Source organism: Lucilia cuprina, chromosome X (genome assembly GCF_022045245.1).
Source record: "Lucilia cuprina isolate Lc7/37 chromosome X, ASM2204524v1, whole genome shotgun sequence".
Classification (NCBI taxonomy): domain Eukaryota; kingdom Metazoa; phylum Arthropoda; class Insecta; order Diptera; family Calliphoridae; genus Lucilia; species Lucilia cuprina.
The window spans coordinates 9,223,518-9,244,943 of NC_060949.1; the positions used below are offsets into that span (position 1 = coordinate 9,223,518).

The window sequence follows — 21,426 nt, forward strand, 5'->3', positions numbered from 1 at the left end:
TTTTTTTTTTTTGCTTTGAGACCCGAGTTCGAATCCCGATTAAACCCAATTTTTTTTAATATTATTTTTTTTTAATATTGATTTTTGCAAAAGATTTTTTTTACGCGATCTTCTCTAATTTTAATATGTTCAATATTAGTTAATTTTTTTTATGTATTAAACATTATGTTTAAGGATTTATTTTTGTTAATAAATAACATGAATTTCAAAATGCAGTTCTAAACTGTCTTTAACTGGTTCCTGGTGAACTGTTCTGGTTAGGGTAATAATCTTTGGGATCATACTTAATACCAACAGCATTTCCCTAGTATGATCATGGTTGGGAGGGGATAAAAGACACTGTGTTACCACCTTCACACAGTGCAGTTCAATATGTTAAATGTTCGTTTCCGTTTTCCTGTGTATTAGTCTCCCTTTCTCTTTTCTTTTCTTTGTTCATTTCTGTTTTTTTTTCCCTACTTTACGCACGCACAAAATAAAATAATAAATACTGTGCATGTCGACGTTTATTCTACTTTAAGTAGCAACGAATCCTCCCGATTGCCGACGAGATAGAAGCCGGAAACTAGTTGCGTGCTGGCTGCTTTAGTAGAGACAAGAGAGAACTCTGACACCATCAGATCAGTTGTATGCTACACGTGCTTTCAACAGATAGACCGACCGACGCATGGACAGACATGGATAGATCGTCTTAGAATTTAATAATATATATACTTTTGTGGGTCTATGTTTATATTTCGATGTGTTCCGAACGGAATGACTAAATCAATATACCACCATCATTCTTGATGGTGGGTATAATAGTAGATAAAACATGAAATTGCACCATTTAAACATTCAAATTTAAATGTATAGAGCAAAAATAAAACGAAAGTGCTTCTTTTTTGCTTCTTAGGATGTTTTTTTCAACATACTTAGGCGCAATTTACATGAAGACTTTTCAGACGTCTGTTTTTTCCAATTCGCTTTGGAGAATCTTCCAAAAATCATGAACATTTATACGGTGATTTTTTACATGCAACTATGCATATCTTTTTTTGATGATTAATTGTATAATCCTTTTTAATTACAGATTCGTAATGAAAATAAAATGAAATTTTTAATATAAAAACCATTTAGTTTGATTTAAAAAAATTTAATAACACGCTATAGTATTTTACTATAGTATAGTAAAAAGAAGACATAATTATTTTTTTACATGAGCATAATATCAACAGTACGAATGAGTTTAAAGAGGAATGTCAAAAACAATCATGAAAATCCGAAATCATGTTTGTTTTCTTACCCCAATTCTTCTCTACCCCGCTCACCATCAATCATCGACAAACATGAAAACAGACGTCTGGGCAAACATGAAAAAAATCATCGTGTAAATTGGGTGTTAGTTAATTCAGTAATACAAAGCCTTAGCAATAATACCTAAGCCATAGAGAACCAGATAAGAAAACATTGACAGCTGTCAAACAAGTAAATGCGAACCGTATGGTTTTGTTTATATTTTTTATACAATTTTTTCAATTCCGCCATTAGGTAAAATTTTAAATGAGAACAAAAATAAAATGTATTAAATAAGCGATGAGTATGTGAGACGAGCTTTATGATTATTTTCATCACACGTTTCAAAAAAAGTAATATACATATTACTGCTTTATCTCCTTGCTCTTGTCATACCCACTTACCTTCGTGAGAACAGAACAGAATCCAAACATACAAAAAAATACACAGCTGAATAAAACCAAATACATCTCCACACGCACTTGTACATCTTTATCAAATTCGCAGTGTTGTTGTTGCTTTTTTAACAAAGCATGAAAAAAATTTGGCTTTTTTGATGAAATTTTCAGAGGTTGCCTCGGATTTTTGCTCATATCTCCGTTATTTATAGACCGATTTTGCTGATTTTAAATAGCGATCTTCTCGAAAGCATGTCAAACTGAATTATTGAAGATTCGAATCTCGCCGATATCTGGGGACCTCGAAAAACTGATTTCAACAAACAGACGACATGACATAATCGACTCCGGTATCTATAAGGATCCAGAATATATATACTTTATAGGGCCGGAAAATTATATTATTGAAATTACAAACGGAATGACAAACTTATATATACCCCTCTCACGAAGGTGAAGGGTATAAAAGCAAATAAATGTGTAGAATGGATGGGATCGTCGCATATGTAATGAAACCATCATACATTGAAAGTAAATACGGATGGAAAATTTAAGATCAATCTAAAACAAGCAAGTCGTATTAGATCAGGAATGAATTTATAAGTAATCAAAAAGGAGAAAATAAAACACACAGTGTCTCTCATAAGTATTTGAATTTAGGTATAATATAAAAAGAAACTAAATTTAATAACAGTCCTTAGCTTTGATATCACGCTTTTTAAAAATTTACATTTACTTAAATTAATTTAGCTTTGTTTAAAAATAGTCCATAAAATTACCTCACAAAAGGATACGAATTTTTTCTGTATATTTGACTATATTATACGAAACACAAAAATTAGAATCGAATCTTTATTTTGTTAAAAATTGTTTTAAGGGGTCCACTTGGTCCACAATTTTGGGGCATTTGTACCATCTTTTCATATAATATCAGTAAAATTACGATTTTTGACCATATTTGCCATTTTCCCCCTTTTTCCAGAGATAAAAGCAATATTTAATATTGGGATTTTATAACAAAGATTATTATCTAAAAATAATAATCTTTGTTATAAGGATTTGTTTTTAAACATTCCATTATATATTTTTGGTATCGTTCTTCTGTTTCTAATTGAATTATCTGGATCTTAATTCCCTTTTCGTACCACTAGGATCGATATTTTCCGACAAAGTTGGCTAGGTTATATAATTGTAGATATTAGCATTAATATATTTAAAATTTTCAAGACATCGTAGCTTTTACTACTTATAACATTCACGATTATGTTACGATTATGTTACTACTTATAACATTCACGATTATGTTACAACAACACTGTATGTAAAAAATTATGGGCCTATTTTGATCATAGTAGATAATATTTAAACAGATATCAATATTTTTGAGTTAGACCATAATGATATGGTGGCATTCAGCCTAGAGTCCATTGGTTATAAATATAATGATTCCACTATATTGAATGGCATTTCTTCGAGGCATGCTTTGGAGTTATAAACTTCCAAAATATATTGAAAACTTAAAATGTATAACAGCTGATATCTGAAACAATATATAAAAGACATGTTTCCCCGAAAATTTTTGACCCTAGTATTATAAAATTGGACTTGAGTTCCAATAAATTGAATTAGCGATAGAAGAACGATTCCAATTATATATCTTGGAACGTTTAAACACAGATTATTGTAATAAAAAATATTATATTTAGATACCCCAAGGGGTATATTAAATCCCAATAACAAATTTTGGTTTTATCTCTGGGAAAAGGGAGAAAAAATGCAAATATTGAAAAAAAAAACACCATTTTAATGATATTACATAAAAAATGGTATAAATTCCCCAAAATTGTGGACCCCTTAAAACAATTTTTAGCAAAATACACATTCGATTCTAATTTGTGTGTTTCGTATAATATAGTCAAATATAAGATACAGAAAAAATTCGTATACTTTTGTGAGATAATTTTATGGACTTTTTTAAATAAAGCTAAATTAATTTAATTAAATGAGAATTTTTAAAGTTTTAAAAAGCGTGATATTAAGCTAAGTACTGTCTAGAGAATTTAACAAATTAATTTATTAATTTTGCAAATACAAAATATGTTATTAAATTTAGTTTCTTTTTATATTATACCTAAATTCGAATACTTATGAGAGACACTGTACATATATGAATATGTGATGAAAACATATACGTTTTCATCACACATTGTCATTTGTTCAATTCACAATCGATGTTGTAGCGTTGTATGTCAGCAGCTGCTACAATAGTCATAACAATGTTGTTGGTATTTTCTATGCAAAAGCTCTATACAATCATACGACAATTTTTCATATGTTTTTCGAATGTTGTAAAAAATTTTAGTGTTGCCAATTGTTTATTTCAACATATGAACAAAAATTCAAACGATTTTTGCATAAAAAAACGATAAAATGGTAACACTGAAATCAAAAACAAACAGCTGTTTACAAAAACAAAAATAAAAAACAAGTATGAATGTATAGTCGGGCGTAGCCGACTATATAATACCCTACACCTGTCAGTATGTATGTTAAAAATGGGGATTATTTAAAAAAATAAAGCATTTGGTTTGTTTTTTTTTAACTTTATTTCGGAGTATTTTTACTTTTATTTTGGCAAAAAAAAGATTTTTTTACAAGTGGGTTCAAATGGGAGTAGGGCAAAATATGGAGTTAAGTCTTCTTCAATATTAATTATGTAGAATTTAAAAGTGTTATTAGTGTTTGTAAGTGAATTTTGACCTTTAAGTCATTTTCTGAAGGGGAGTTTGTATGGGGGATAGGGTCAAATGAAGCCCGATCATTACAAAAATTGGTAGTGTCATTTAAAGTTCTATAAAACTAAGTTTTGTCGACTTTTGTTAACATAATAGATCATTTAAATTAATTATAAGCCAAAAAGGCCCTATTTGGGGGGTACGGTTGTATGGGGGCTAGTCGAAATAATGGACCGATTTTAACCATTTTCAATAAGCTTCGTCCTTGGGCCAAGAGAAGTGTGTGCCAAATTTCATCCCATTATCTTGAAAATTGCAGCCTGTACCTTGCGCACAAAGTTTACATGGACAGCCTGCCAGACGGACGGACATAGCTTAATCGACTAAGAAAATGATTCTAAGCCGATTGGTATACTTTAAGGTGCGTATAGGACGAATATTTTTGTATGTTACAAACATCAGCACAAACCCAATATACCCTCCCCACTAAAGTGGTGTAGGGTATAACTAAATTTTAATAAAAACAGTTTATTTATTAGTTTAAAATGTTGAATAAAGAAAATAAAAGAATTGAAAATTCAAAGAAATTAATTTGGATTATTTCGCATGTTTAATTAATTTAATATTTTAAAATTTTTTTATCTTTTGACATTGGCATGTGTATTTGTTTTGATTGTTTTTTTTTTCATTGAGAACATAAACTTATGACTTGCTGCAAAGATCTGTTCGCAATCACTGTTACTACACTTTAGTAGGTACAATATACAACTTGGTTGTGAATTGAACAATTGTTTATGCCAATAGTGTTAACACATAAAATATAAATCATACGACTATTTTGTCATATGGATGGAATTTCATTTTACTTTTTCATGATACTTTAATCATAACACATTTGTAGTTACCATAAAAATGAAACAACGACTAAAAAATATACAGCATGTTTCCACCTTATTTTAATCAAAGGATTATAAATTCAGCCATTCTTATACACATTTTCTTGCTATTGTCGTGAAAAAAATAATAAAAACCTATTTGTTTTGAAGTTCGTTTGTGTTGTGGGCGATGAAAATGCAAAAAGGTCTGAGTACCACAGAAAAAAATATGAACGTTTGTTTAAATTTAATGTAGATTTTTAAAATATATTTATTTAGCTTAATTACGAGGTTGTTTGATTTTTAAACAGATATTTCAGTTTTAACAGTACAAAATATGTTTATTAAATGAGAAATAAAATTTGAGGTTTCTTAAAGTGTTGTAAGTATAAAAGTAATTTTCTTTTTTTTTCAGTATTCAAATTATTTGTAGACTTGGTAAACAAAATTTTTAAATTATATATAAAAAATTAGTAAATATTACACTTTTTTCTATTAACAATTTGAAGTTTGAAACATTTTAAAAAAAGTTTTTACAGATTCTATCAAAAAATTATTTTAAATTAAAACAATGGATGTTTGTTTTGATTCCTTCACCTTCGTGAGAAGGGTAAATATAAGTTTGTCATTCCGTTGATTAAGCTCATCCGTCTGAAATCAGTTTTCAGAGGACCTCAGATATCGGCGAGATCCGAATCTTCAATAACATGCTTTCGAGAAGATCGCTGTTTAAAATCAGCAAAATCGGTCCATAAAAAACTGAAAATTTCATCAAAAATTCATGCTCAAATACCGTAAAATTTTGTTATTGTACGCTTGTTTATAAAAAACAAAGCAGAGCAAGAGTAACAGAACGAGTGCAACACTAGTGTGTTGTTATTGGCTAGAAATATGAAATTAAGTATGCCTGGAGCCTGGCTGAAGTTTGAAGCCATAAAAGGGAAATATTTGGTACTTTTTCATTTTTCAAGAGGTGCTTTTTAAATTTTCTTTAATATTGAAACATGAAATTTAGTATGTAAACTCGGATTTAGGTGAGAACCGATAAAATGGATCTTTTTCCTTTTTTAAAAGGTACTTTTTGAATATTCTATAATATTGTACATAGAAACATGAAATTAAGTATGTCGGAATTATGTGAGAACCGGAAAAAGTGAACTTTTTGGTACTTTTTTGTTTTTTAAAAGGTATTTTTTGAATTTTCTATAATATTGAACCTAGTAAAATAAAATTAAGAATGTAAAGTCTGAATTAGGTGAGAACCCATAAAAGGGAACTTTTTTGTACTTTTTGTTATTTTTATACCCTCCACCACCATTAATGGTGATAATGAGTATATATAAGTTTGTCATTCCGTGTGTAACACCAATAAATATTAATCTAAGATTCTGGGTTCTTATGAAATTCTGAGTCGATTTACCTATGTCCGTCTGTGTGCCTAAAACAAGCTCACGTTAAAACTAAGCAAAGGCAGTCAGTCAAATTTACTGAAAATATTCACTATTGTTCTAAGCAGTTTGATATTGAAAATCCTCACAACCTAAAAGTTATAAGTAAAAATTTCAGACTAAATAAATAAATACTTTTTTTCGTAATTCTTAATTGCGTTTCTCAGAAACTACAAAATATAGTTCGATGAAATTTGTCACACATAATTTTTTTTCTGAAAGGGTTCAAGTATGTTGAAAATCACAATAACTGATTCACAATTTCCCATAGCCCCCATACAGAGATATTTGTTCCCGGAAATTAGTTTATAGTTAATAACTGCCTCAAATATATACGTATCATCAAAAAATTTTGTCCATATGTATATAATATGAATAGAAATCATACTACTGACGAAGATCTCAATCGATCCACAATTGGTCATAGCTCCCATATAAGGCCCACTTCCGCAAAATTACTTAAAAGCACATATTTCGTTGAATTATTAAGCTATCGGCATCAAATTCGAATTCAATATATTTAGTATACATATAACTCATTCTACCAAATTTTTTTCGGGATCGGTCCACAGTTGGTCATAGCTTCCATGAAAGTCCTCTAAAAATCACTCAAAACCTCATATTATATTGAATTATAAAGCTATTGGGATAAAATTCGAATTGAATATGTTTCCTGTACATATAAACCATTCCAGGTTTTAATAATGATGGTGAAGGGTATTTAAGATTCGCCACAGCCGAATATAGTACTTTTTTGAATTTTTTTATAAAATTGAATCTAGAAACATGTTATGATAGTTATAAGATTTTTTTTTAGATTTTTCTATATTGTTTATACCCTACACCACTATAGTGGGGAGAGTATTATGCGTTTGTGCTGATGTTTGTAACGCCCAAAAATATTGGTCTTAAACCCGCCTAATACCAATCGGCTCAGAATCACTTTCTAAATCGATTTAGCTTGTCCGTCTGTCTGTGTGTCCATGTAAACCTTGTGCGCACGCTACAGGTCGCAATTTTCAAAATAATTTGATGAAATTTGGCACATACTCTTTTTTTGGTTCAAGGACGCTATTGAAAATGGTTGAAATTGGTCTATTATTTCTCCTAGCCCCCATACAACTATACCCCCCGAATCGGGCCTTTAGGCTCATAATTACGTTACATGTTTTATAATGTCAACAAAAATCAGGCCTCATTTGAGCTTAGCCCCTATACAAACTCTCTTCCGAAAATGACTTGAAGGTCAAAATTAACTTATAACAAGTAAGAGTTCTATATTCGGCTGTGCCGAATCTTATATACCCTTCACCATTATGTATTAAAAAACAGTCATTACAAATTTTATTACAAAAAATACCAATTGTAGCCCATTTTATACATATTTATAAAATACCTTTTGTAGAACGGAAAAGTACCAAAAAGTCCCCCTTTATAGGTTCTTACCTAGTCAAGGCTCTACATGCTAAATTTCATGTTTCTAGGTTCAATATTATAGAAAATTCAAAAAGTACTTTTTGTACCAAAACGTCCCCTTTTATGTGTTCTGGACTAATCCGGGCTCTACATACTTAATATCATGTTTCTAGGTTCAATATTGTAGAAAATTCAAAAAGTACCTTTTGTAGAAAGAAAAGTATCAAAAAGTCTCTTTTTGCAAGTTCTTATCTAGTCAAGGCCCAACGTGCTAAATTTCATGCTTCTAGGTTCAATATTATAGAAATTTCAAAAAGTACCTTTTGAAGAACGAAAAAGTACCAAAAGTCCCCTTTTATGTGTTCTGGGCTAATCTGGGCTCTACATACTTAATTTCATGTTTCTAGGTTCAATATTATAGAAAATTCGAAAAGTACCTTTTGTAGGACGAAAAAGTCCCTTTTTATAGGTTCTTACCTAGTCAAGGTCCTACATGCAAAATTCAAAAAGTACCTTTTGTAGAATGAACAAATAGGAAAGTATAGTCGGGAATGGCCGACCATATAATACCCTACACCATGAGTATATTTTTTTAAAATTTTTACTTTTTATAAAGAAACTTTTATGTTGAATATTACCATAACTCCAAAATATTTAAGCAATTTATTGATAAAAAAATCGAAATATGGCTTTATATAGGTCAAATATGGGCCGATCCTCGGTAAATTTGGGAAAAGGATATATTTTTAAATAACAGTTAGTTTCGTTGAGTTTCATTGCGATACAAATGGTTACAAGTCAATTTTAGACGTTTAAGTCATTTTTTGAAGGGGGGTTTGTATGGGGGCTAGGGTCAAATAAGTGCCGATCCTTACGAAAATCTGCAAAGTCATTTATACTTATAAAAAACTTATTTGTGCCAATTTTTAGAGAGATAATAGTATATTTGACATAATTATGGCATAAAAAGTTCAAATCAGGAGGTACGGTTGTATGGGGGCTAGGTGATATAATGGACAGATTTCAACCATTTTCAATAAGCTTCGTCACTGTGCTTGGTCCAAATTACACCAAATTATCTTGAAAATTGCGGACTGTACCTTGCGCACAAGGTTTACATGGACAGCCAACCAGGCAGCCGGGCGGACATGTCTTAATCGACTCAAAAAATGATTCTGAATTGATCGGTATACTTTAAGGTGGGTATTGGACCAATATTTTTGTATGTTACAAACATCAGCACAAACGTATAATACCCTCCCCACTATAGTGGTGTAGGGTATAAAAAGTACCAAAAAGTCCCCTTTTATGTGTTCTAGCCTAATCCTGGCTATACATATTTAATTTCATGTTTCAACATTGTTGATGTTGTCTGCTTCATTGTTTTTTTTTATTCAAGATTATTTTTAATATCTTATTGTTATATTATTAGAAGTTGGAACTTTGTATTTTCTTTTACTTTCTTTAAATGATTATTTTATTTAACATGCAGGGTTTCTTTAATTGGTATTTTTCTTGTAGTTCATTGTGTTCTTTATGTGAGACCTTTTTTTTTTTTTTTTGATAAGATTTTGATTTATGTTGTATTAGTCCCTCATATTACTCACTAAATACTGTTATTTGTTTCTTTTTAAGGTATGTTATAATGCACGTATTTTAGACCGTTGCTTTGGTATTATTGGTTGCCAAATTATTGTTGTTGGTTCATATCATTTTAATTGCAAGTAATATGCATAGGTTTTTTATTTAGTATTGACTGATTTGTGATATGATTTTTTTTGAGATTGTTTGCCAATTTTGGGAAATTTCTGTTAGCTTTGAAATGGGGGAATGTGTGTGGTTTAAGGATGTTGTGATTGGTCAGTCAATATTGCTGATTTGGATGAATTTACTTGTGACTGTTTTGGTGGAAGATGATTTGCAACTGTTATTGTATGCATGGAGTTTTGTGTTTGTGAGGATTTTTTTCTGCTATTATATATTTTTGCTCTTAAGGAATTGTCTTTCACTTTGTTCTTTTAAATTTAGTCTTGAAATTTTTATTATGTAATTGATTGGTAATTTTGGTATTTAAATTCTTTTACATGAGTCGATATTTTTTGGGGTAGTTTAAAACTTTCTTACAATTGACTTATATTTCTTCACAGAAGGTTCAACTGATAGGTGTTTTATAGCTTCATGTTTCTGTCTGATTTGTATTACCTATGTCCTTTACAGTCTGGAGTGTTATTTGCCATATAGTTCCTGTATGACATATTGATTGGTTCTGTGAGTTCATTTTTGGGATTGTTTATGATTTCTACATATACTTTTCTTTATTTTAACCTGTTTTGCTTCTTTGAATTACATTTGTTTGATTGCTAATTATGTAGGAATTTATTTATGATCAATGCGGTACATTTTAATTGTCCTATCGTTATTTTATATAGTATATTATCTTTAAAAAAAAAAAAAAAAAAAAAAATTAGGTGTAATTTTATTTATATATAATTATGTATTTTGTATTGGAGGAATTATTGTGAAGTAGAAATTTGTAACCGCTTATGGCCTATAGGCTAGGTTATTGAATATTGTTAAATAAAATAAAAATAAATATTATAGAAAATTCAAAAAGTACCTTTTGTAGAACGAACAAGTATAAATTTATAGTCGGACAATGCCGACCATATGATACCCTACACCAGTCAGTATGTTAAAATTTTGAATTTTTTTTAATAAAGCATTTAATTTGTTTTATTGTGGAATATTTTTACTTATTGTTGACAAAAAACAAGATTTTCTACAAGAGGGCTCATAGGGGAGACGAGGAAATATGGTCCTATCTTTATAAATTTTGGTAGATAGTCATTTATGTAGATTTTGTTCGTTTTATAAGTAATTATAAGTTAATTTTGAACTTCAAGTCATTTTCTGAAGGGGAGTCTGTATGGGGGCTAGGGTCAAATGAGGCCTGATCACAATAAAAATTAGTATTGTCATTTATTGTTCTATAAAACTAAGTTTTGCTGATTTTTGTTGACATTATAAAACATTTAACGTACTTAAGAACTTAAAGGCCCGATTCGGGGGTACGGTTGTATGGGGGCTAGGAGAAATAATGAACCGATTTCAACCAGAGTATGTGCCAAATTTCATCAAATTATCTTGAAAATTGCGACCTGTAGCTTGCGCACAAGGTTTACATGGACACACAGACAGACAGACGGACATAGCTAAATCGACTCAGAAAGAAATTCTTACCTAGTCGAGGTCCTACATGCTTAATTTCATGTTTCTAGGTTCAATATTATAGAAAATTCAAAAAATACCTTTTGTAAAACGAAAAGGTACCAAAAAGTCCCTTTTTATAGGTTCTTACCTAGTCAAGTTCCTACATTATAAATTTAATATTTATAGGTTCAATATTATAGAAAATTCAAAAAAGTACCTTATGTAGAACGAAAAAGTACCAAAAAGTCCCCTTTAATGTGTTCTCGTCTAATCCGGGCTCTACGTACTTAATTTCATGTTTCTAGCCAATAACAACGTAATGTAACGTCATGTTCATTCTTTGATTTGTGTTTATAAACAAGAAACCACAATAACAAAAAATTTACCGTTTGATACTGTGTTTTGGTTGTTTATTTTTTTTGTATAAGCATGCACGAAAAATGTAAATTTTTCATGAAATTATTTACAAATAGAGGTAATTAGGTTTTTTAAAATTATTTTTAATTACTTTTTACAATATATTAATTTATTGTTAAAAGGACACGTAAGAAGTGTTCATCAATTGTAATCATCAAAAATTATATCCGCATTGTGTGAAACAGAGAAGTTATTTGCGTTAAAAATGTTAAAAAGAAAATAATGAGTCAATTCCGATGTAAAAAAATAGTTTAGTTTTTAGAACAAGTGTACATCAATGTATGCAATTATGAAAGGTTTATCTATATCATTGCAAAATATAAGTAAAGTTATTGATGAAATAAAATAAGGAATTATATAAAAAAAACACACTGAGTGCTCTTTCAAAATCTTTAACTACCACAGGGGAGCAGCTTGTATCAAGGAAATCTATTGATTCATCTTCTTCAGAGTCCATATGCGATCTATAAAGAATACTATGTTTAGATGTTATCATCTAAACAGACCTTAGGTAGATTGGAACCAATATAAAGTGAACTGTCGTGTGTTACAGGAAAAATACTTAACTTAGATATTTACAAATAGAGGTAATTAGGGGAACATCACATAAGGTCTACAAAAAGAATATTTTGCAACTAATACATATACTTATATATACTAAGAACCGAAATGAGAAAAACTACCCAGATCTAAATATGCCTACTGTATTTTATTCATAAAATAAATCATTCAAAATATGAGATAGAAAATCAAGATTTTATTATGTAATAGTTCCATAGTGGTATACGGTGATATCCCCTTACTTAGAGTGGATAGGATGGTACTAAGTGTTAGCTTTATGGAATAAGAATTAATATTATACAATTATAAATAAAATTCACATAGCACTTCTCAAAAAGATGGGGTTTTACGTATTGTAGTTTTTGTTTATCAATTTAAAATGACCAAAAAACCCTGATTATTTTATTATAAAATATATAAATTTTTTTAAGTTCTAAATACATTGATTTTCTATTATTATATTATGTATCCAATTCAAAATTACTTATTATTTTCGAAATAAAACCAAGGAAGCGTTAGATTTTATGTTAAGTCAAATATTGATGAATTCATACAGGTTGTATGGCAATAAATCGGTTAAAAATGTCTAAATTTAGACGTACCACTACTAAAATATCTAAAAATTGTTATTTAAATATATACACTGAAAATAATCCATGCTCAACTTTACGAAAAAAAATTTCGTAACTTATATTTTCGTAATATTTACAAAAACTTCGTGTATAATACGAAATATTATTTAATAAAACCCTTTTCTATTTTTACGAAAGTACGAAAATCTTTCGTAATATTTTTTCTTAAATTTTAGCGAAATTAAAAATAATGATATTAATTATACTATCATTAAATAAAACAACAACATTTTTATAAAACTTAAGAATAATTATTATATTATTCACGAATTATTTTCATAAAAAAAATTAAAAATTTGTGTGGAGAATAATTTTGAACTAAAATTAGAAAAGGTATTTTAAAATGCAAAAGTTTTTAACAGCATAGCAAATAAACTGAACATCTTCAGCATAAACGTATGGCTGGTAGGGTCGACCATTACCAACATTGAAAAGATCATTCGTGGAAATCATGAACAACAACAGAAACTTGCGGAACACCACTAAATATTAGAAGATCTGAAGAAATAGAACTTCCAATAGAAACCAATTGACTTCTACCTCTGAAATATGAGTCTATACCTTCGCAGGCCTGTAATAAAAAACCAAATTACATAAAAATCTTAAACCGATTATGGCCAATAGGCTAGGTTTATTTTGGAAATAAATTAAATTAAAAAATTGTTTAACAAAATTAGAGTGTAGCCCTTGTCAAATCATTTAACAAAGGAATAAAATGAGATGAAAGATTATTTTAACAAATTTTAGCGGTAAACCGTCATGACCTGCTGCATTGAAATGTTTCTTAAACGCTGCATACAACTCATTTAGATTTACACAACGATATGAAAATCCACCTTCTGAAGTATTTTCCAACGAACTTAATAGGTTAGGAATATTATTTTTCTGACAAGAAATAAAATAATTGTTGACTTCTTCAACATCAGCAGAGACGGTACTCTGTCTCCAGACAACTAGTACCTCTCAAATAACTCCACATCTGTTTTGGATTAAGATCTTTTAAATTACTTGAATGAGCCCTCTTTTTTGCTGCTCTTATTACACTTTTTGCACGATTTCTATGCTCACAATAAATAAACCAATTTTCTGAATTTTTGTTCATAAGATAATGTTTATACGTTATATCTCGCATTGAGATGTGATATTCAATCTCCGGGAATTTGAACCAACAATCGCCTTAGTTTTTGAGCCAAAAGATGTCGGCGGCGGCGCAGCTTGCAAAATATACGATTTGACCGTATAGGCTTGTATCTCTGGTTTAAACCTTTAATGGACATAATGTGCTCAAAAGCAAATGCAATACAATACCAAATACGAAAATAGTTTTTGTTGTTTAGATTTTGTTTCTGTTTCACTGCAATTACAAAACAAAACAAAACAATTGCAAACGTTTCGTTTATTCATATACTCTGCTGAGAACAAATCACTTGCGGTTTCGACGCTCAAAGTTATAAGGTAAATTAGTTACCTTATAATTTTGAGTGGCCTAAGTAGAAATGATATTTTCAGTTTATCTATTATCAAAAAAACATACCTTTCTACACAAACATCTATCTAAACTCTTTAGGCTAGGATCAATAGGTGAAAAGTTTAACTAATTTAAATAAAACCCTATATGACTAAAAATCGATCATCCAAATCGATTTATTGAGTTGGGTCACTTGACACGACCATATGCATAACACAAAATAACTTTAAGTAACACTCACCGATAATTCACTTATAATTGCACCCGTTCGCCAGCCGTGTTCTAACGTAACATCAGCCAAATCACTATAAGGATGATCGCCAAAATACAAGACACTATGTCCGTGCCAACCCGTTAAATCTTGTAACTGTTTTACGGTGCCCTAAAAGATGTATTAATTTATTATATATGAACTTTAAATATATCAATGAATCTTACTTCATAGTAAATTTGTCCTTTTTCCAGTTTTGATACCCTATCCCATACATGGCTGTCATTGCTTTCTTCATACAAACGAATAGGACGAGATTCATCGGTGAAAAACTTTGGTTTCCGAGCTTGTACAATTATCACATCAAAATATTCACGCCAGTCTTTGCCAGCCAATAAGGTCATGCCACGATTTCTGTTAGAATATTGTATTAGAATAAAATTTCATATTATAATTTGATTTATATAGCGAATAAATAACATGAATCCGTTTGGTGCAAAAAAAAATAAACGACATACTTTGATATATTTTCATTTGTTTGTATTCATTATTATTATTATTATTATTAAATCTTTATTAGTACTTTAGTATACTTTAACAATTACAAATACAATATAAAAAATTACATATTATTTCTTAAGTGCTCTACAATTTTTGATTTGAACATATTAATATTTGTTTCATTTTTAATATAGCTTGGTAGATCATTATATAGGTTTAATCCTTTCCAGAATAGTGATCTTTGCATTGCACAGGTCCTTGCTCGCTGTAGTCTAAAATCTTGCACATTTCTTAGGCTGTATGGTTGTGCCTCTCCAACATAATTTAGCTGTTCATATAAATATTCTGGTGCATTTTTTATTTTCATTTTCTGTATAAATATTAGCGTATTTAGTTATAGTCTCTGTTTTATGCTCATCCATATTAAATAATTCAGCATAAATTCTATTGGGGTATATCTATTACATTTCAATATTGACCGCATTGCCTTATTTTGTAGTTTTTGCAGTCTTATTATTTGTAAATTTCTACAGCATGTATATAATATCGTTGATCCGTTTTCAAAGTGAGGTTTTATTATTGTGTTGTATATGCTTATTGCTGTTATTATAGATACTTTATTTCTTATTCTTTTAAAAAATCCAATTTTTTTGCCAATCTTTTTACAAATATATTCTAAATGTTCTCTTAATTTTAAGTCTTTATCGATAATAAAGCCAAGATATTTGATATATTTTACTTTTTCAATTTATTCATTGTTAATTTTTATTATTATATCACTGTTCATATTTATTTCCATCACTTTAGTTTTGCTTTCGTTTATTTTCAATTTATTCATTTTTAACCATATATCTACATTTAACATATCTTCTATTAAGTCTTCTTCACATTTTTGTTCTGTTTGCGCTTCCGTGAAAATTAAAGTGTCATCAGTGTAGAGAACTATTTCAATTTTTTTTAAATTTTTGTAAATTGTTTATATATACAATAAATAACAATGCGATTAGAACCGATCCCTGTTGTACACCAAATTCGTTATCAATTGTACTTGATTTAATATTGTTTACTTTTGTTGTTTGTTTTCTTTCATTTAAATATGATTTAAACCATTGCAATTCAGTGTTTTGTATTCCATACATATAAAGTTTATGAATTAGTATATTTCTGTCTATTGTCTCAAATGCTCGTTTAAAATCTAAGAATATTGCTATAATTTTATTATTTTTTTCAATTTTTTTACATCTATTAAATTAACGCGATTTCACAAGAGTATTTTTTAAGAAATCCAGATTGATATTGAGAAAAAAGATTATTATTTTCAAAGTATTCTTCTAGCTGTGTCTTTACAACCGTTTCCATTATCTTTTCGAAAGTTTTCAGTGTACTTATTGGTCGGAATTCCTCACATTTTATGGTTTTGTTCACCTTCTCAATTGGTGTTACCATAGATTCTTTCCAATTATTCGAAAAATTCCTATTTGTAAAGATGTATTAATTATATATAATAATTTATATCCAATTATATTCCAATTATCCAAAATTAATTTCGTATTTACATTATTATAGTCTGGTTTACTTTTTTGCATTCTTACATATATTATTTAATTCTTGTATATTTATTGCACGGAATTTAAATCTAAAGTTTATCACAGGTACTCGGTTTATATATTGCACATTATCTATACTGTTTCTTATTATCTCTACACTTTCTATCAAATAGTTATTATATCTATTGGCTATTTGGTAATTTTCCTTATATTCTATATTATTAAATATCACCGTTTTTACCACAGATTGATCTTTTTTATACCCTTCACCTTCGTGAGAAGGGTATATATAAGATTGTCATTCCGTTTGTAATTTTTATAATATAATTTTCCGACCCTATAAAGCATATATATTCTGGATCCTTATAGACAGCGGAGTCGATTAAGCCATGTCCGTCTGTATGTTGGCATCATTGCGTTGTTATTTTTGTTTTTCTGTGTTTTTCGTTATGTATGTTTAGATGTCTGTTGGTTTAGATGCCTTGTGTATTTTGTGTTTTACTTCGTTTAGTGTTGTTGTTGTTTTTTTTGTTTAGCTTTTGATGTAATAATAATGTAGTCGGGAAAAAATTTAAAATTTATAAAAGATGTTTAAAATACACTATGGTGAAGGGTATATAAGATTCGGCACAGCCGAATATAGCACTCTTACTTGTTTATAACTAAGTTTTTTATTTCGTTCCACATTTGCTTCTGATTTTTTGTATTATTAATTTTATTATATTATTTATTATATTTAATCTTTTCCATTTTTATTTTATTTTTATAAATGTTTCTTATTATTTTGTAGTTATTCCACGCAATAATTGAATTTTCTCTTTTTGCTATATGGTACTTTATAATTTTTTGATGTTTTATTGATTTTAATTCATTATTAAACCATTTCGTATCATTATCATTTACTTTTAAAGTTTTTTTGTGTGTACATTTCTTTATAGATCTTTCTATACATTCATCGAAATATTTAACATTATCGTTAATATCATTGTTTTCATCTATATTTTGTATTTCACTAACCTCGTTATTAAAAGTATGTTTATTATATTTAAAACTTGTTATTTCTTTATATTGGTTATCTTTATGTTTCACATGATTACAACTAAAAACTATATCTATAGATTCATGATCCGAAATTTTATTTTTCACATTATTTTTAACATCAATTGTATTCATATTTGTTATAATATAGTCAATTATTGTATTTGATCCTTTCGTTATTCGAGTATATTCTTCAACTATTTGTTTTAGGTAATTATCGTTCAATATATTCTTAATTCTGCTTTTATATACTCCATCTTTAGACCAATCTATGTTAAAGTCTCCTGCTATTAATATATCACAATTGTTTTCGCCAATTTCTTCAATAACTTCATCAAAAATATCACAGAATTCTGCTTCATTACAGCTTGGTGATCTGTACACTGCCATTATTACAAAATTTATTTCTCCATATTTAATTGTGCATGCACTAATCCAGTATTTAAAATCATCTACTCTCTCCAGAATTTGTGTTATTTTAAAATGTTCCTTAACATATATACTAACTCCGCCAGTTCTCTTAGAATTGGAGAATGTTATTATTTGTTCATAACCATTTAGATATGTTTTATTTGCTCGTATATCTTTTGTAATATGCGTTTCAGTTAATATCATAAAGTCTGGTTTGTCATTTGCCACATATATTTCTATTTCATTGAAATTATTAATTAATCCCTGTATAATTGTATAAAAGCCGCGAATTTGCTTTAATTGTTAAAAATTTAAACCAAGTTGTTTCTTATTAAAACTAAGTTTATGTTTATACACTGGACATTGTCTATACATAGTATGATGATTTTCATCAAGCCCGAGATTTAGTTTCTTATTAACTTGTATACAATTTATGCATTTTTTAATTGTTTCATTATTGCATTCATTGTTCCTATGGAAGCCATGCCATTTTATACAAATTTCTTGATTCTTGCATTCGTTCGATTTGTGTTTAAATCCCTTACATTTAAAACATTGTAAAACTTCAGTACCGTCGAAGATTCTACATTTTTCCCATCCGATGTTAATTTTCTGATCCTTCATAATTTTATGGTATGATTCACTATCAATTTTTAATTTCGCATTATATATTATTTTATTGACCCTTTTAGTTTCGTATAATTTTATAACCGTTAATTCACTATCATTTAACATAGGGTTCTGTTTTCTTATTTTATCTACTAATTCCTTTTCATTATATTTAAATGTCATATTCACTACATCAATTTTCAGTTCAACCGGGTTTGGAACCTTTATTTCATATCCTTCACGCATTTCGTTTTGTATTGCTGTTTTTATTTTCTCTCTTTCCTCATCATTTTCAGTTTGAATTATCAAAGTTCCATTTCTTCTATTTTTAACACTTGTTATTTTTAGATTTGCAGGATCAACTTTCTTATTTAACTCTTCTTTAGTTTTATCAACATTTTGTTTTTCTTTTGGCTTTATTATTAATGGCACTTGTTTTTTTGCATCTGGCATCACCGTATTTTTAACTGTTTGTGCATATGACATTTGATTTGTTTTGACATTTACTTCTTTAATCACTTTCTTTATTTCATTACACATTTTTATGTTGCTATTTTATATTTTGCATATTATATTTTGCACTTATTGCACTCAGCCATTACTGAGTTTTATTTTAATTCTTATTTTCTTATTATAATTCAGTTTATTAATTAAAATTTTTATATTTCCACAATTATTGAAAGTTGTTTTTTTGTTTTAAATATTCTTTTTCTATTTTTTAAACTTATAAACATTAAAATTTCAATTTTTTGTAGAGCTTTTATAGTTTTCAATCTTCTTTTCTCTCTTTCTTTCTAAACTAGCTTCTAAACTGACATTTTAATCGATGTTGTCATATAATCTAATAATTATCATTACTATTATTTTAAACTAGTTTCATAAATCCAAAGTAACCGGTTCTGATTTAAAATTTAATGCTTAAAAATATAACTTTGGTTTTCATAAGGCTAATGTATTTTTATACCCATCAAAAAGATGGGAAACATTTCATCAGTTTTTTTTTTGCAATTCTCTATGCGTTGTTGCGTTTGTATATCCTTTCATATTTTTACTATACTTTTAAATCTTTCTGAAGTAACTGCATACAATTAATTTTATTTTTAGTCGTTCCTGTTATTTAGACGACATTCAGTCCTCTGAATTTTAAAATTATTCTGTCTCCTTTTTCATAAGTTTAAAGAGCTTTCACGTGTTCAATTTTGTTTTAATTTAAAATACTACTGTTGAATATTTATATAAAATAATTTCTTATCTTATTTAAGTGATTCGCAGTGTACATTTCAATATTTGGTTTTTCTATGTGATTATTGCTTAACTACATATACATACATACATACATACATACATACATACATACATACATACATACATACATACATACATATATTTATTAAAAATGTAAACATGTAATATTAAAGATTTAACTTACACAAAAGAATATGGACTATTGGTTACTAAAAACAGCTTTTTATCCGCCTTTTGTAGCTTTTCAAAATATTTTGGTAAATTTTCGTTTTTTTCAATATACTTTTCTGCATTTTTCATAACAATTTGATGCATTATAGGATGGCAAGATTGTACAGCAGATTTTATATCGTGAAATAATATTTCTGGGTGGTAATCAATGTGATTTTTCTCAAAATATTCAGCAACATTGCACAAAAGACACATTTCAGGCACCGAAAACAAATCTGCCAACTGCACCATCTTCGATTTAACATTCGGCTTAGCTCAAATTACACAAATTAAATTAAATATTTGTAAGTTTTTGCTCTTGTTACGGAATTTACCTGATAATTTTTTGAAGTTCCTTCGACGTATGCAATTGGTAATATGCGATTTTTATACAATTTTAGTACTTCTTGATCGGGAACCTTTGTCCTTCCTCTATATACCGAACCCAATTGTATTTGAAGAAATGAATCTAATTTAAGGAGCAAACCTTTTTCAATGTCATAATGGAGACCACGAACGGCAAAACCAGGTATATACTCCAATTTTGAAATTGGCTCAGGATACTATAAAAAATATTTAAAATAATAATTATGTATAAGGTTTAGCATTGAAAAAGTAAATAAAATTTAGAACCGGTTATTGAGTTAAAGGAAATTAAAATTTTAATATATTTTTATAGAGATACTATTTTTCTGAAAGGTGTATCCGTGTAGAGCAAGATAGCGCAAAAAACAAGGTTCCGTTTTTTTAAGCAATTATAAATCGGTAACATAGTTGAATCTTAACCGATTTGAGTTTCTCAGCGGATTTTAAAGCTGAAGCTTTTAAAATGACATATATTACGATTAAAGGCCACTTCAGACGATCACAGTTTACGTACGTAAAGTCTAATGAAAAAGTAAATTGAAATTCTATCCGTATAACAAAAAAGAGAATAAAAGTCGTATGATTTATATTCTTTGTGTTTACACGATTGTATAAATCAATAACAAAGTAAGATGGAAACAGTTGTTTCACTTTTTTTGTATGTGTTTAAATAAAAATACATCCCTGATCTAATGGGAACTGTTTGATTTTTGAATCATTTCAGAAAATGAAGAGAGCAATACGACTGTCAAATTTTACATCCGTATTCTCTCTCAATGTGTGATGGTTTCATTACATATTGCATTTAGACGATCTACACAAAATTTTGACAGATCATATTACTTGTGTGATC

The 21,426-nt window shown here is 28.5% G+C and overlaps 1 protein-coding gene across 1 annotated transcript in view; it reads right to left on the reverse strand.

Moving 5' to 3' along the window:
* LOC111675474 (5'-nucleotidase domain-containing protein 3) overlaps nucleotides 1-20,796 on the reverse strand; it is a 194,297-nt gene extending 173,501 nt beyond the window's left edge. Inside the window, exons 1-4 of the mRNA XM_023436242.2 lie at nucleotides 20,543-20,796; nucleotides 20,182-20,477; nucleotides 14,874-15,060; nucleotides 14,677-14,817 (exon numbers count right to left, since the gene is read on the reverse strand). Of these exons, the coding sequence (XP_023292010.2) occupies nucleotides 14,677-14,817; nucleotides 14,874-15,060; nucleotides 20,182-20,459 (606 nt within the window). The 5' untranslated portion in view covers nucleotides 20,460-20,477; nucleotides 20,543-20,796. The remainder of the gene's footprint in view (nucleotides 1-14,676; nucleotides 14,818-14,873; nucleotides 15,061-20,181; nucleotides 20,478-20,542) is intronic.
* Between the last annotated feature and the right edge of the window lie 630 nt (nucleotides 20,797-21,426).